The following is a 16,179-nucleotide window of genomic DNA, read 5'->3' as shown; positions in this document are numbered from 1 at the left end:
TGCGGTTCGAATGCTTGTAACTGTAAATATAATTTAAAATTATGATACAAATGATATAAACCACATTTTTAAAAAACCCTTCGCGAACTCAGAAAAGTTTTGAAAAAAAAAAAAAAAAAAATAGGATCAAGAAAATAAGATTGTGGCGTCATTTTTCTCCGCTCCACATGGAGGCGCAATAACACACACTCCTGGTCCACGTGACGCCATGCGCACTCGCAGAAGAAGATCGGGCTGGTTGAGCGCGCGCATCCCTCACACACAAAACTGGTTAATATTAGTATTTATTTGTGCTTATATTTGATCATATTTTAGTGTGTCAGTGACAGCGGAAGTGTGTGTTTGTGTAAACGGATGGAGGAGTTTCTAAAGCACTTTAAAAACCACAGCAGAGCGGTACATTTATTTATTTTTCTTTACACAGTCTCTCAGTTGTTTTTGATTTTGTCCGTTTATTATGCTAAATTTCCGCAACATAATAAAAAAAATCATCTTTTTGTAAATCATAATTATGACATAAATTGAAATTATGACATAAAAAGACAATTATCACACAGAAACTCATAATTCGGACTTTACAGTTTTTATGCCATAAGTGATTTTTTTAAGTCATAATTTTTGACTATAAATGTTATTATTTAGACTTTTTAGTGTCATAATTACAGTTTACCACAGCATATTTTTTTACTTATGTGAAATGGGCTTCCATAACAATTACATCTAAACAATTTTATTTATTTATATATTAATATAACAATCACGTTTATATATTTATATTTATTCAATATTTATTTATTTATATTTATTAAACAATTATATTTACTTTATATATTTATATTATTTAACAATTACATTTATTTATATATTCATTTAAGAATTCTATTTGTTTTTTATATATTTATTTATAGTTATTTAACAATTATATTTACTTTATTTATACTTGTTACATTTATTTATATTTATTTATTTAACAATTATATATTTTTATTTATATATTTATAGTTATTTAACAATTATATTTATTTTTATATATTTATAATTGTTTAACAATTATATTTATTTATATATTTATTTTTATTTACTTAACAATTTATTTATATTTATTTAAAAATTCTATTTATATATTTATTTATATTATTTAACAATTACATTTATTTTTTATATATTTATTTATATTTATTTAACAATTATATTTACTTTATATATTTATACTTAACAGTTACATTTATTTATATTATTTAACAATTTTATCTTTTTATTTATATATTTATTTCTAGTTATTTAACAATTATATTTATATGTTTATATATATATTTAACAATTATTTATTTATATTTATTTAACAGTTACATTAATGTATTTATATACAGATAGTGTGTGTGTCTAGTCATGTGTATGATGATGTCATGTGTGTGTTGCAGGAGCAGCGCTGGCTGTCGGAGGTGTTCGAGGGAGTGAGACAGCAGCTCCACCCGCTCATCGACTCGTCTCTGGGTCTGTCTGTGGTGCGTCTGTCTCTGGCTGTGGTGTCGAAGGTCCAGAGAGCCGTCGGGTCGGACAGCTCAGATCTGCCCGTCAGCTACAGGTGAGTGTGACGTCCTTCTGTATAATGTGGCTCATTTAATGCAGTGTGCAAGTCAGGTTTACTGTATGTATCCAGATATATCCATGACAAACGTCTTTTTCCTGTCAGGTTGATGTCCGTGTCGGAGCTGACGCGAGAGCAGCGAACCGCCTGCTGCAGCAGCCTCAGCTGGAGCTCCGCCCACTACCGGGAACGAGCCAGGGGGGCGGAGCAAATGCTGCCCGAATACAAAGCACTCCCACGTGACAACCTGCTTCTGATTGGCTTCCTGTGTGACGGACGGGCCGCTGGGACGAGTGACGGGGTCTGGCGGGTGAGAGACGCCGGAGGGAGTGTATCGTGTACGGTGAGTGGACAGGAAGTGCTTCCACAAACACATGAGCACATATGATAATAATCATAAATATTAATCCATAATCATCATATCAGAATGATTTCTGAAGGATCATGTGACACTGAAGACTGGAGTAATGATGCTGAAAATTCAGCTTTGATCACTGGAATAAATTACACTTTACTATATATTCACATAGAAAACAGCTGATTTACACTGGAATAATATTTCAGTTTTTACTGTATTTTTGATCAAATAAATGAAGCTTTGGTGAGCAGAAGAGACTCTTTCAGAAACATAAAAAATAATAAGTATTTATAAGTAAATACATATTTGTTTGTCGTCCAGATGCTGGAGTCGTCTTGTCTTTGGTTGGGGAGGCTGATGCTGTTTCCCACATGGAACTACATCCCCCAGAATGCACCTGCTGCGGGTTACCTAGAGGTGATCGACTCTCCAGTGTGCGTGACCCTGGAGGCCATGGCCTTTGACCCCGGAGGAACCCTGAGTGAGGTCATGAGTGTGACGCGGGCGGCTGAGCTCCTGAGGCAGAGGTGTGGGATAAAATAATCACAGAAATACTGGGATAAACATTTATAGTTCGGATATAAACACTGATGTCTACGGAAGAGAGTGAATCACCTTCTGAGAATAACTTGACTCTTCAAATAAAGATTGAATCAATTACATCGTTACACCAGTAGGTGACGACGAGTGACTGTTAAAATATGTGATTGTCATTGAATCATATATTATTATTATTTTATAGCCATATTGATATATAATCACAAAACTTTAGCCAAATTGTGCAGCCCTTACAATCATTCATTCAAGAGATTTGTTCAAAAACACTGAATCATCCAGTAATGAAACAAGTGAAGTCTTTAGGAGTGAGTCATTGAATCATTCATTCAAGAGATTTGTTCAAAACTCTGATTCATCCAGTAATGAAACAAGTGAAGTCTTTATGAGTGAGTCATTGAATCATTCATTCAAGAGATTTGTTCAAAAACACTGATTCGTCCAGTAATGAAACAAGTGAAGTCTTTATGAGTGAGTCATTGAATCATTCACTCAAGAGATTTGTTCAAAACTCTGATTCGTCCAGTAATGAAACAAGTGAAGTCTTTATGAGTGAATCATTGAATCATTCACTCAAGAGATTTGTTCAAAACTCTGATTCGTCCGGTAATGAAACAAGTGAAGTCTTTATGAGTGAGTCATTGAATCATTCATTCAAGAGATTTGTTCAAAACTCTGATTCATCCAGTAATGAAACAAGTGAAGTCTTTATGAGTGAGTCATTGAGTCATTCACTCAAGAGATTTGTTCAAAACTCTGATTCGTCCAGTAATGAAACAAGTGAAGTCTTTATGAGTGAGTCATTGAATCATTCATTCAAGAGATTTGTTCAAAACTCTGATTCATCCAGTAATGAAACAAGTGAAGTCTTTATGAGTGAGTCATTGAGTCATTCATTCAAGAGATTTGTTCAAAAACACTGATTCATCCAGTAATGAAACAAGTGAAGTCTTTATGAGTGAGTCATTGAATCATTCATTCAAGAGATTTGTTCAAAACTCTGATTCATCCAGTAATGAAACAAGTGAAGTCTTTATGAGTGAGTCATTGAATCATTCATTCAAGAGATTTGTTCAAAAACACTGAATCATCCAGTAATGAAACAAGTGAAGTCTTTATGAGTGAGTCATTGAGTCATTCATTCAAGAGATTTGTTCAAAAACACTGATTCGTCCAGTAATGAAACAAGTGAAGTCTTTATGAGTGAGTCATTGAATCATTCATTCAAGAGATTTGTTCAAAAACACTGATTCATCCGGTAATGAAACAAGTGAAGTCTTTATGAGTGGGTCATTGAATCATTCATTCAAGAGATTTGTTCAAAAACACTGAATCATCCAGTAATGAAACAAGTGAAGTCTTTAGGAGTGAGTCATTGAATCATTCATTCAAGAGATTTGTTCAAAACTCTGATTCATCCAGTAATGAAACAAGTGAAGTCTTTATGAGTGAGTCATTGAATCATTCATTCAAGAGATTTGTTCAAAACTCTGATTCATCCAGTAATGAAACAAGTGAAGTCTTTATGAGTGAGTCATTGAATCATTCGTTCAATCACCTCTAGTAAATGACATGTTGTTCTGTTCAGAATCAAAGGAGAATCATGATCTCTGTTTTAAACATATCATCGTGCCGCTCTAGCGCTCTGTGTGTGTGTGTGTCAGGTGTGAGGATCAGGTGTACGTGTGCGTCAGCGGGCAGGTGAGCGTCGTCTGTCCGCTGCTGCTGATCGGTGGGAAACGCTTCTTCTGCCTCATCCTCAGTGAAGGAGGATCTTCAGTGCCTGTGTTCATCACGGTCAGTGCTTCTGTCATCTTTAAGATGATGAAGGTTTAATAACACATAAATCATGTTTAACCCCAGCAGTGAATGTGACTTTCTGTCCAAGATGAATGTGAATCTACAGTCTGATGAATCTTCCATAATCCCGCAGGAAGCCAAGCATCAGTACTGGAGGCAGTGTGTGTGTGTCGGCCAGAGCGTGTGGATCTCCTCTCTGCGTGTGTGTTCCCTGCAGGGGCTGGAGGGGCGCTGTGTGCTGTCCGACAGCTGTCAGTCCCGCCTCCATCCGCAGGAGAGCCTGGAAGAGCCGGAGACACACACAGACACCTCAGACGCACACACACACCTGCCGTCAGGCTCCGCCCCCGCAGTCAGAGTCAAACGCTCCACACTCATCAGCTTTAAGGTATGTTATATATATTTATTTTTTAGTAATTTTATTATTATTATCATTATTATTTATAGCCATATTGATATATAATCACAAAACTTTAGCCAAATTGGCCTTTGACCTGTGCAGTGACCCTGTCTCTGTAGTAACAGTGTGTTTGATTGACAGGGTACAGTCACGAAGATTTTGAACGCAGAGGCGGGGCTTTATGAGATTGACAGGCAGGTGGGGCTTTGTCTGGCCTATCAGCCGGCTCAGAAGTGGGGCGGAGGCTTGAGGCCAGGGGCGGAGATTCAGGTGAGTGTATTTGTCATAATGTGAAAGCAAACGTAGATATCAGCTGGACAAAGAGATGTGATTTCATCAGAACTAACCATCCAAACATTTAAAAAACTTATTTTTTCTGCAGCTTCATAATGTCCACTTTACATACCACGCTTGCCCGTTCGCTCCGCGAGTCGTCTTGTGTGCGTGTCTGCGCTCCAGCTTGCAGATCAGCGCCTTCAGCCCCTTGAGTTCAAAGGTCGAGGTGTCGGGGTCACACAGTCCGCTGCAGTGCCTCCTGCTGGAGAAGAATCTGGGTGCGTCGCAGTATCTGTGGCTCTGCTACTGCCAGAGCGCTGTGACAGAGAGGTGACGATAATTTTTTATTTTCTCATGTTTTTATCTGAAAAATAATCCACAATTGATATTTGTCCTAGTTCATGCAGAGCCCTCGCTGAAATACTGTAGCGTATGGTCACAGTCCTCGCTCCTGTCTGTGTGTCAGGTTGTGTCCGCGCTGGGTGAGAGCGGAGCGCGTGTGTGTGGTCGCCGGGCGGCTGTTGGACTTTGTGTGTGACGCTGAACAGAAGACACAGAAAAAGAGAAACATTTACAGAGAGATGATACAGGAACCGCACCAGTGCCCTGTTACCACGGTAACACACATGCCCACATATACCCTGTTACCATGGTAACACCCACACATACTGTTACCATGGTAAGATACACACACACATATACCCTGTTATCGCGGTAACACCCACACATACCGTTACCACAGTAACATACATATCCACATATACCGTTACCACGGTAACACCCACACATACCGTTACCACGGTAACACAGACACACATACCCTGATACCACGGTAACACACACAAACTACTTATTACCACTGTAACATCAACACATACCATTACTGTGTAACATGCATTCACACAGATACCCTGTTACCATGGTAACACACTCACACATACACTATTACCACACTAATACCTACACATACTGTTACTATGGTATAAAACACCATTACGATGGTAACACCCACACATACCATTACCATTGTAACATACACACATACCCTGTTACCACGGTAACACATACACATACCGCTATCGTGGTAACACACACATATACCCTGTTACCACAGTCGCCTGTTACCATAGTAACACCCACACATACCCTGATAGCACAGGAACACACCCACACATACCCTATTACCATGGTAACAACAAGCACACATACCCTATTACCATAGTAACACACACCCACACATACCCTGTTACCACGGTAACAACAAGCACACATACCCTATTACCATAGTAACACACACCCACACATACCCTGTTACCACGGTAACACAAGCACACATACCCTATTACCATAGTAACACACACCCACACATACCCTGTTACCACGGTAACACAAGCACACATACCCTATTACCATAGTAACACACACCCACACATACCGTGTTACCACGGTAACACAAGCACACATACCCTATTACCATAGTAACACACACCCACACATACCCTGTTACCATGGTAACACAAGCACACATACCCTATTACCATAGTAACACACACCCACACATATCGTGTTACCACGGTAACACAAGCACACATACCCTATTACCATAGTAACACACACCCACACATACCCTGTTACCATGGTAACACAAGCACACATACCCTGTTATCACAATAACACACCCCACACATACTATTACCATGGTAACAGACACATACCCTATTACTATGGTAACACACTTTCCCTGTTACCAGGGTTATCTAAAGTAAAATAAAACCTGAATTAAAATGTAAATATTAGATGAAGTTGAATTTCTAAAATTACTTACTAAAAAAAAAAAGTAAAATAGAAATAAAAAGAAATTACATCTATTTCAAAAATATCACATTAACGCACTCACCTATGCGATGTACAAAGTTATTACGAACATTTTTTTAACCCTAAACAAAGAGCGAAAGAGAACTCGTGTCTGACACATACTCTGTTACCATGGTAATATACCCACACGTACTCTGTTACCATGGAAGAATGCATCAGTTAATTGATGGAGAAAAATCATGTGTATTAGTTGTGGCGTAAACATTTCGCAGAATTAATGTTAATTAATTGATCATTACCTTACTCTTGTTCAGTAGTGTTAATTTCAATAAAACAGTGCTTATGGGAAATGTGTCAGACGTGTTTCCTGTTGTTGTAAATCTCTGTGTGTGTCAGTACTGTGTGTGTTGGCCGTCTGTGGCGCTGTGGTCAGTGAAGCAGCTGTGTGATTGGATGAGTCGTGAGGTGTGGGCGTGTCTCTCTCTGCCGGCTCTCCTGCCTCCGTCTGCGGCTCACATGACGGCGGTGGAGCTGAACGCGCCTCTGTCCTGGTCCGCACACACAGTCCCGCTGGAGCACGCGTCCTCGGAGCCGCTGCTGTTAGTGGGCGTTCTGGAGCCGGACTCCACCCGCGCCACACTGCAGCTCAGAGACCAGACGCTCGCGCTCGACTGTGTGTGTGTCCAAACCGGCCAATCAGGAGCCAGAACCTCAGACGTCGACACAGCCTGGCAGGGTAATCACACTCACGGTCAACATGAGTAACATTGTTATTAGAAACATAATATTACTGTGTTTTATATAACGACAGTGTTAGTTTAGTTTTTGTTTTATTTTTATAAATTTTTTGATTAGCCTTATTTTATGTAAGTTTTAAGTCATTTTGTTATGTGCATTTGTCATTTTTTATATTGCTATTTACGTTTCATTTATTTATTTTTAACTAATATTGATATTCAGTTGTGTGTAAATGGGCTCAGATGTTTGTTACAGATGTTCAGTATGTGTGTGTGTGTGTGTGTGTGTGTGTGTGTGTGTGTGTGTGTGTGTGTGTGTGTGTGTGTGTGTGTTTAGGCTGTCTAGTGTGTGTGCGGCAGTGTACTTTAGTCATGGAGAGGTTCATGAAGACACATTTCCCTTCCTGCAAACATCTGGATCAGCCGAGTTACATCACACACAAACACTGCAGGTAAACACACACACACGCACACACACACACACACACGCACACACACACACACACACGCACAAATTTCAAGAAGCAAATTTTCATATAATCAAAGTGATTAAAATAATAATAACAGTAAAAAGAACTAAAAATAAATGAAAAATGAGCGCACCTGAGCCACTCTTTACACAGGTGTGTGTGTGTGTGTGTGTGTGTGTGTTTGCAGGGTTTATCTTCAGCTCTGTGTGGATGATCTGACCATCATCAGTCCATCTGCTGCCATGAGCCGCCGCCTGTCGGAGAGACGAGACCGTCCAGAGAAATCCCGTGATGGAGGGACGTCAGAAACCGCTAAGAGACCCAGAGCTGATGATTCCGCTGACACTCACAAGTCCAAGCGACCTCTGACCCCTGCGCCGTGCGTGAGTTTGCTCCTCAGGCTGGAGTCCAAGCAGGGCGTGACGCTCCAGAACGGCTCCGGTAACGCTCACAGACTGCAGCTGGGCTTCGTGTGCCGAGCCACGTGTCTGGGAGACGTTCAGCGCTGGGACAACGATCCCAAGAACTGCAGGACGCAGGAGCGAGAGCGAGACGGAGACCATCGGAAGGTCAGAGCCATCGGGTTATCAGTCACATCCGTCATGTTAGATGGAACTGCATGATTAGATCTTTAAAAGTTGCTTGACGCTTCAAATAAAGATTGTATCAATTACCTCGTTACACCATTAGGTGGCGACAAATGACTGTTAAAAATGTATTAGTCATTGAATCATTCACTCAAAAGATCTGTGTGTGTTTTGCAGATTGAGTTGCACTTCATAGGTTCGTGTGTTCGCTGGTTCCCTGTCGTTCATCCTGGATGTGTTTACAGATTAATCGCACTCAACACTGAGGTACGACTCGCTTTCTTTCACTGTTTTATTGTTTATGATATTTGACTCTCGGCTTAAAGTCTGTTATTCCGGCCATTTTGAGAGGAAGAGACCGTCTGACTGACATATACAGCCATCACAGTTCTGTTTTTAACATGTCATTTAGAGTTCAATCTGAAATCAGTGATGCCACAATAACGGACGATGTGATATTGACGGAGAAATTCAGAGCCGAAATAATTACTATTATGTTAGCTTGACAAAAGCAACATACAAAAATGCTATTTAAGCTATTTAGAAACATGCTAGCTATGTGTTAAATCATGTTAGCAAAATGCTAAAATGCGTTAGCATAGTGCTAAATCATGTTAGAAACATGTTAACAGTGTGGTAAATCATGGTAGCAAAATGCTAATGCTACATGTTAATTTCTGTTAGAAACATGCTATCAATGTGTTAAATCATGTTAGAAACACTAGCAATGTGATAAATCATGCTAGCAACATACTAAATCATATACTAGGTGCTAATTCATGTTAGAAACATGCTAGCAATATTAAATCATGTTAGCAACATTTTAAATCATGTTAGGTGTTAATTTAATGCTAGAAACATTCTAGCAACTTGTTATATCATGCTACAAACATGCTAACAATGTGTTAAATCATGCAAACAACATGCTAAATCATGTTGGGTGTTGATTTAAGGCTAGGAACATGTTATCAACTTGGTAAATCATACTAGAAACATGCTAGCAATGTGCTAAATCGTGTTAACAACATACTAAATCATGCTAGGTGCTAATTTATGTTAGAAACGTGTTAAATCATGCTAGAAACATGCTAGCAATGTGTCAAATCATGCAAGCAACATGCTAAATCATGTTGGATGTTAATTTAATGCTAAGTAAATCATACTAGAAAACATGCTAGCAATGTGTTAAATCATGCTAGGAACATGCTAGCAATATGCTAAATTGTGTTAACAACATACTAAATCATGCTAGGTGCTAATTTATGTTAGAAACATGCTAAATCATGCTAGAAACATATTAGCAATGTGTTAAATCATGCAAGCAACATGCTAAATCATGTTGGATGTTAATTTAATGCTAGGTAAATCATACTAGAAAACATGCTAGCAATGTGTTAAATCATGCTAGAAACATGCTAGCAATATGCTAAATTGTGTTAACAACATATTATATTATATTATCCAAACTACATCATAATATAACATAACATAACATAACATCATATTATATTATATTATATTATCCAAACTACATCATAATATAATATAATATAATATAATATAACAATATAAATATAAATAATATAGCAACATTAAATAATGCTAGAAACATGATAAAACATTTTAGCAATTTGTTGATTCATGATAGAAACATACTAGCAACCTGTTAAATCATACTATGAATGTTAAAACATGTCTGTAATATGCTAAAAGACGTTAGCAATGTGTTAAAACATGTTTATAATATTTTAATCACTTTGAGTAAAATCTACAAACTTCAAGCATTTCAAAGTTATTTCAAACTGTCAAGCCAACATGAAAGTTTATCAAACTCTACTCATCTAGTTTACAGATATAATTGATTTACTTTCTTAAAGAGACAGTACACCAGAAATTATCATTCTGTCGTCATTTACTCACATTCGATCCAAGCCTGTAGAGAAGAAAGCATGACATACTGTGAGTAAGTGATGACACAATGATGTCATCTCTCTCTCAGGATGTGAGTGTGTTAAGAGCCAAAGGAGTTTCAGCGAGGGGCGGAGTCACACAGCTCAGTAGCCCCGCCCTCCTGCTGCAGCCGCAGTGGCGTATGCACACGCTCACAGACGAGCTTCCTGACGCACAGGTACAGTTCACTTTAGTTTAGTACCTCAAGTTCAACTAAATGAAAATAGCTGAAATAAAATCTGTTTTCGTGTCTTCTTCATCCTCAGTCAGGTGTTCCTGCGCTCATGAGCGTTTCTGAAGTTCTTCACAGCAGGTGACGATCATCATCTTTAGATCTGTAGACGTTCACATCTTCTGTCACTCACTGAGGGACGGTCTGTGTGTTTTTACAGCTCCGCCCCTGATATCGTCTCCTTTTATGGAGTCATTTCTCAGCGAATCTCATTACAGGAGGACAGCGGAACAAAACCCAAGATCCAATCACTGACTGCTGCTAAAGGTTTGGCTCCGCCTCCACTTTCTGCCTCTACAGCTGCTGATCCAGTCATAGTCTCTGTTTCACAGAAATCTCCTTCACTGTAATCGTCCAGATCCAAACTCTGAAGAGGATCTGAGGGTCCGTCTGACCGTCCAAGATGGCGAATGTCCAGGTCAGGTGATCGATGTATATTTGGATCTGTCATGTGGTCCGTACACACACGGTCTGATCGTCGGAGCTGCACTTCAGATCCATCATGTTCAGCGAAAAGTGTCCAGGTGTGATGCTAAAAAATCATTTTACTCTAGATCTAACAGGCGATTTTCTGAAACTTTCCCTGTGTTTGACTGGACACCACTGCACTATATACAGAACTCAGATTTGATTCATTTCTTAGTCTTATCCAAAGAGTTTTTTTTTTTTCTTTTTTTTTTGTATGTATAATATAATATAATATAATATAATATAATCCATACATTCTCCAAACCACTTGTTTCATTCTATTCTATTCTATTATCCAAACTACATCATAATATAATGTAATATAATATAACAATATAACATAATATTATATTATATTATATTATCCAAACTGTCATAATAATATAATATAATATAATATAATATAATATAATATAATATAATATAATATAATATAATATAATATAATATAATATAATATATTGTCCAAACCACTTGTCTCATTATATTATATTATATTATATTATATTATATTATATTATATTATATTATATTATATTATATTATATTATATTATATTATATTATATTATATTATATTATCCAACCTGTCATAATATAATATAATATAATATAATATAATATAATATAATATAATATAATATAATATAATATAATATAATATCCAAACCACTTGTCTCATTATATTATATTATATTATATTATATTATATTATATTATATTATATTATATTATATTATATTATATTATATTATATTATATTATATTATATTATATTATATTATATTATCCAAACTGTCATAATATAATATAATATAATATAATATAATATAATATAATATAATATAATATAATATAATATAATATAATATAATATATTGTCCAAACCACTTGTCTCATTATATTATATTATATTATATTATATTATATTATATTATATTATATTATATTATATTATATTATATTATATTATCCAAACTGTCATAATATAATATAATATAATATAATATAATATAATATAATATAATATAATATAATATAATATAATATAATATAATATAATATATACATTCTCCAAACCACTTGTCTCATTATATTATATTATATTATATTATATTAATTATATTTTATTATGATGGTTTATATCCTCACAAAATGAAACTATATTACGGTTCAGCTCTAATAGATGTGACTATAATCACATCATGATTTTCTGTTTTCTGCTTTGAAACGATGTGTTCATGATAAACTATAGAAATAAATGGCCTTGACTTGAGTGTGTGAGTGTGTGTGTGTGTGTGTGTGTGTGTGTGTGTGTGTGTGTGTGTGTGTGTGTGTGTGTGTGTGTGTGTGTGTGTGTGTTTCAGAGCGTGTAACGTGTACTGCCGCTCTCTTCCCATCAGCCGTGTGAGCGTCACTGATCTGAGCTCAGTCCGTTCAGGGTGAGTCGCACTTATTTACACATGTGTGGTTATTTACACTGCATTTGAACCAGGTAACAAACAGGATGTAGTATTGTAGTTTTTCTTTTTAATGGAATGTTACATTTTTTTATTATGAATGATTTATCTTTATTTTATGTGCTATTGTGTATTATTTTTCACTAATGCACAAATTATTAGTTATGATTGATTTATGCGTGCATATCATTATCTTCAGATCCGCCTCTATTTAGTTTGTGACGCCCACTTTCTACGATCCAATCAGTTTCTAACAGACAAAAAAGTTCTTATTCTGCTTTGATTAAAATGGAGCTCAAGTATTGAGAATAATGTGTACAGGTGATTTATGGTAATGAATTCTGTTGATAAATAAGTGACTTTATGTCTTTGATTTCTCTCACAAATTTACAAACAGACTCAAAGCTGAGAGAAAATGTGTTGATTCAGTGTAATTCCTCGTTCCGCAGGTCAGGTGCGTCTCAGTCTCCTCCTCCCATGATGCTCTTGGGCGAGTGGGCGTCGGCCAGGATGCAGCGGGGTGTGGTGGGTCAGGTCAAAGGTCACGTGGTGCGTGTGCTGTCTCTGCGGCTGCAGTGGACGTGTTCTCTCTGCGGAAGCATCTTCAGACAGGTAGTGATGTCGTCGTTCGTGTCACATGTAGGCTGATTACCCAGAATTCCTTCCTGTCCTTTTGTTTCAGAAGTATTTTTGACCCTGTGACCTTTTTGTCCCTATAGACGTCCTGTGGCCGAACTCACCCACCATGTGACTCGACCAGCGCAGTGTTTCAGGCTGAGGCGAAGTGAGTGAAAGTGTGTGTGTGTGTGTGTAGATGATGGAAACTTGTAAAAGTTCAGTCATTGATTTGTGTGTGTGTGTGTGTGTGTGTAGGGTGGTGGTGGAGGACGGTTCTGGTGAAGCTCACGTCTGGTTCTCGTCTGACACAGTCTGCGATCTGCTGATGTTGAATGCAGGTCAGTGGGAGGGGCTTCAGAGGCACATCAGGGTCAAAGGTCACGTGAAGGTGTACACACGCGGATACAACATGGTGAGCGTTTCAACTCTGCACACACTTACATGAGCACTTTCCTGTGATCATGTGATCACTCTGTTTGTGTTTGCAGATGTGTGACGAGGACCCTGACGACTCTTTAGTTCAGTATCTGAACTGTGTGTGCTCCAGCGCCGCCGTGTGTCGACAGATTCACCTCACCTGCCGCATACGAGCTCAGAGAACAGGTGAACACGTGCGCTAAATCAGCACTGAGCTGCTTCACAAATTCAGCTTTATTAGGGGTTCAAGCACGTAATGAAAGTGAAACTTGAAACTTGGCCAGATGGTAGATCTCAATTTGGGGAGAGACTGACAAGGAATGACCCCGATTGGCCAATAGGTGGCACTACAGCGCCCACAAATGTGAAATGTCTCATAACTCCTAAACCGCTTTAATCGTTGGAATCCTTGGCTCAAGACGAACAAAACGTATATCTCTGATTTCATTTGTGCCTGTAAAAAAAAATCCGCCATTTTGAATTTTGTCCAAAACTTACTTTTGCGAACTTCTAGGTTTTTTGCCTGATCTGAACCAAACCAGTGCAGAAATATTCTCTGCAGTCTGAATATCAGAAGCTATCAAAAACAGTTGAAATTTCGATTCACGGTCACTAAGGGGCGGCAAAATGTTCGGAGTGGGCGGAGCCAATTTTACTAAAATGGCCGTAACTACATGGCTATAAAATGAACAGAATGAGATATTTTCACCAAACTTGGTACACTTGTGTATGGACTCAATCTTTGATCACAGTAACAAAATTGTGGCGATTAGACACTTGGTGGCGCTATAACATAAAAAAACATAAAAACAGCTATAACTCCGATTGACTTGAAATTTGGCATGAAGTGTTTTGGTCCAATGAGCCATGCTTGTCTGTGAGGAACATGGCTGCTAGACTTGTGCCAATATTCGGTAATGTGATATATCGTGATAATGAATATGCACGATATTGTTGTCGTGGGAATTTCAAAATACCATAAATAATAATTTATTAACAATTATTAAAATATTTATAATGCATTAAGAATACTTTCCCCATCAACCGTATAAAATGCACAACATCGCTGTATTCTGCGCTCAGATGTAAACAAGCCCAGTGTGCACAAACGCGCTGAATGAAAGTGCACGTTCACTCTCTGACAGCAGAGGGCGCTGATGGAACAGCAGAAATGCAGCGGTTACCCCGGAAACAAAGCAATTGCTAGTGAAGTTTTTAAAATGCTTCAATGTTCTCAATGTTGTTTTTCTCAGCACCAAATACTCAATACTTAAAGACTTAATAGGCTATTTATTTTCAAACTTAAACATTTTATATTTTAATCTGGACTGCAACACGCCCTAATGATTGTGATTATTTGTTATTGTTCAGTAAAACTTTGAGACAAACGGCTTCATTAGTTAACATGTTAATTCATTAAACTGACAATGAAAAATACTTATAAAGCATTAATTATTCTTAGTTACTGATTAATAACATTACTAAAATCAAAAGAACTTATTTAATGGACTTGAAATGATCAGTTGTGTTTCTGAACTTACTTTAACAAAAAATAACACTTTCTGTAACAAATGTAGCTGTTGCTCAATCTGAGTTAATGCATTAAATAATGAGATCTTATTGTAAAGTGTTTCCTGTTGTTCTTTATAATTCTTTTGCACTTTAATCTGTTTGAAAACTTTACTTTATATATATTTTGTGTATTGTATTATTGTATTTAAACATTAGGAGTTTTTTAGTTATTACAAAAACAGTTCTTAAACACCTTTTTTGCAACTTTTTTCAATACCATGATAAAAACTTCAGCAATTAATCGAGACATGAAAATTTGATTCCGTCACATGCCTAGTGGCCGTGATCGGCCAATGAATTTTGAGCACCTATTAGACAAAGTTAACGGAGGCTGGTTGGAACGAATCTTGATGGGCCTTTTTGACTCATTGTTTATAAGAAATCGGTCACTAGCTTTACGCCTCTTTAATCACGTGGTGTTTCACAAATACGCAATATGTGTGTTACAGGCCTGCTAAATGAAACATAATACCTTTTTACGCATGTGCTTAAAGGTCTCAAAGCGCTTGAACCCTGATAATTGCTGCCCGCAGCTATATTTTTGATTATTAATGCAGCCCTAAACTACATACAAAACCTGTCTGGAGAATAACACACAGAAATGCTAAACGAAGTGTGTGTGTGTGTTTCAGGGAAACCTCAGCTGAGGAAGGTTCATCGAGGACAAACAGAATTCATCTGCAAATTCACACCTGCACTGCAGTTACAATGCCAACGCATACACACACGCTAAACACACACTGATACGCACGACATGACTCAAATGCTGCTCTGTGTTTCACATGTTTAATGTTCTGATGCCGTTCGTGTGTTCACTGAATTATGTTTGTTACAAAATCACAGTAAATATTGTAACATAAAACTCTTGTTCAATAAA

At 37.3% G+C, this 16,179-nt stretch overlaps 1 protein-coding gene across 2 annotated transcripts; it reads left to right on the top strand.

The window, feature by feature from the left end:
* The first annotated feature begins 229 nt into the window (after window positions 1-229).
* Window positions 230-16,071, top strand: ctc1 (CTS telomere maintenance complex component 1). 2 transcript variants are annotated; one of them, XM_067370585.1, is made up of 23 exons: window positions 230-396; window positions 1,428-1,585; window positions 1,694-1,931; window positions 2,268-2,473; window positions 4,166-4,298; window positions 4,435-4,689; window positions 4,843-4,971; window positions 5,084-5,307; window positions 5,444-5,594; window positions 7,189-7,528; window positions 7,867-7,981; window positions 8,187-8,568; window positions 8,764-8,853; window positions 10,586-10,714; window positions 10,803-10,849; window positions 10,929-11,035; window positions 11,127-11,292; window positions 12,603-12,677; window positions 13,145-13,307; window positions 13,415-13,479; window positions 13,569-13,725; window positions 13,802-13,916; window positions 15,935-16,071. In XM_067370585.1, the coding sequence occupies exons 1-23, from the start codon at window positions 355-357 to the stop codon at window positions 16,033-16,035; spliced, it is 3,588 nt and encodes a 1,195-aa protein (XP_067226686.1). In that variant the 5' UTR covers window positions 230-354; the 3' UTR covers window positions 16,036-16,071. The 2 variants fall into 2 exon arrangements, with proteins under 2 accessions (XP_067226686.1, XP_067226685.1); XM_067370584.1 differs by having other exon boundaries at window positions 1,422-1,585.
* Window positions 16,072-16,179: the final 108 nt, after the last annotated feature.

The sequence above is a fragment of the Chanodichthys erythropterus genome, chromosome 20 (genome assembly GCF_024489055.1).
Source record: "Chanodichthys erythropterus isolate Z2021 chromosome 20, ASM2448905v1, whole genome shotgun sequence".
Classification (NCBI taxonomy): Eukaryota; Metazoa; Chordata; class Actinopteri; order Cypriniformes; family Xenocyprididae; genus Chanodichthys; species Chanodichthys erythropterus.
The sequence above is the reverse complement of the archived record's forward strand: the minus strand, read 5'-3'. Positions and strand labels throughout refer to the sequence as shown.

What these genes read in the sequence shown, in the direction of transcription:
- ctc1 (XM_067370584.1), top strand. Translation starts at nt 355, where the DNA reads ATGGAGGAGTTTCTAAAGCACTTTAAAAACCACAGCAGAGCG. An exon ending in GGCCAGGGGCGGAGATTCAG is followed by an intron (nt 4,972 to 5,083) that starts GTGAGTGTATTT and finishes TTTTTTCTGCAG; the next exon opens with CTTCATAATGTCCACTTTAC. An exon ending in ATCACTGACTGCTGCTAAAG is followed by an intron (nt 11,036 to 11,126) that starts GTTTGGCTCCGC and finishes GTAATCGTCCAG; the next exon opens with ATCCAAACTCTGAAGAGGAT.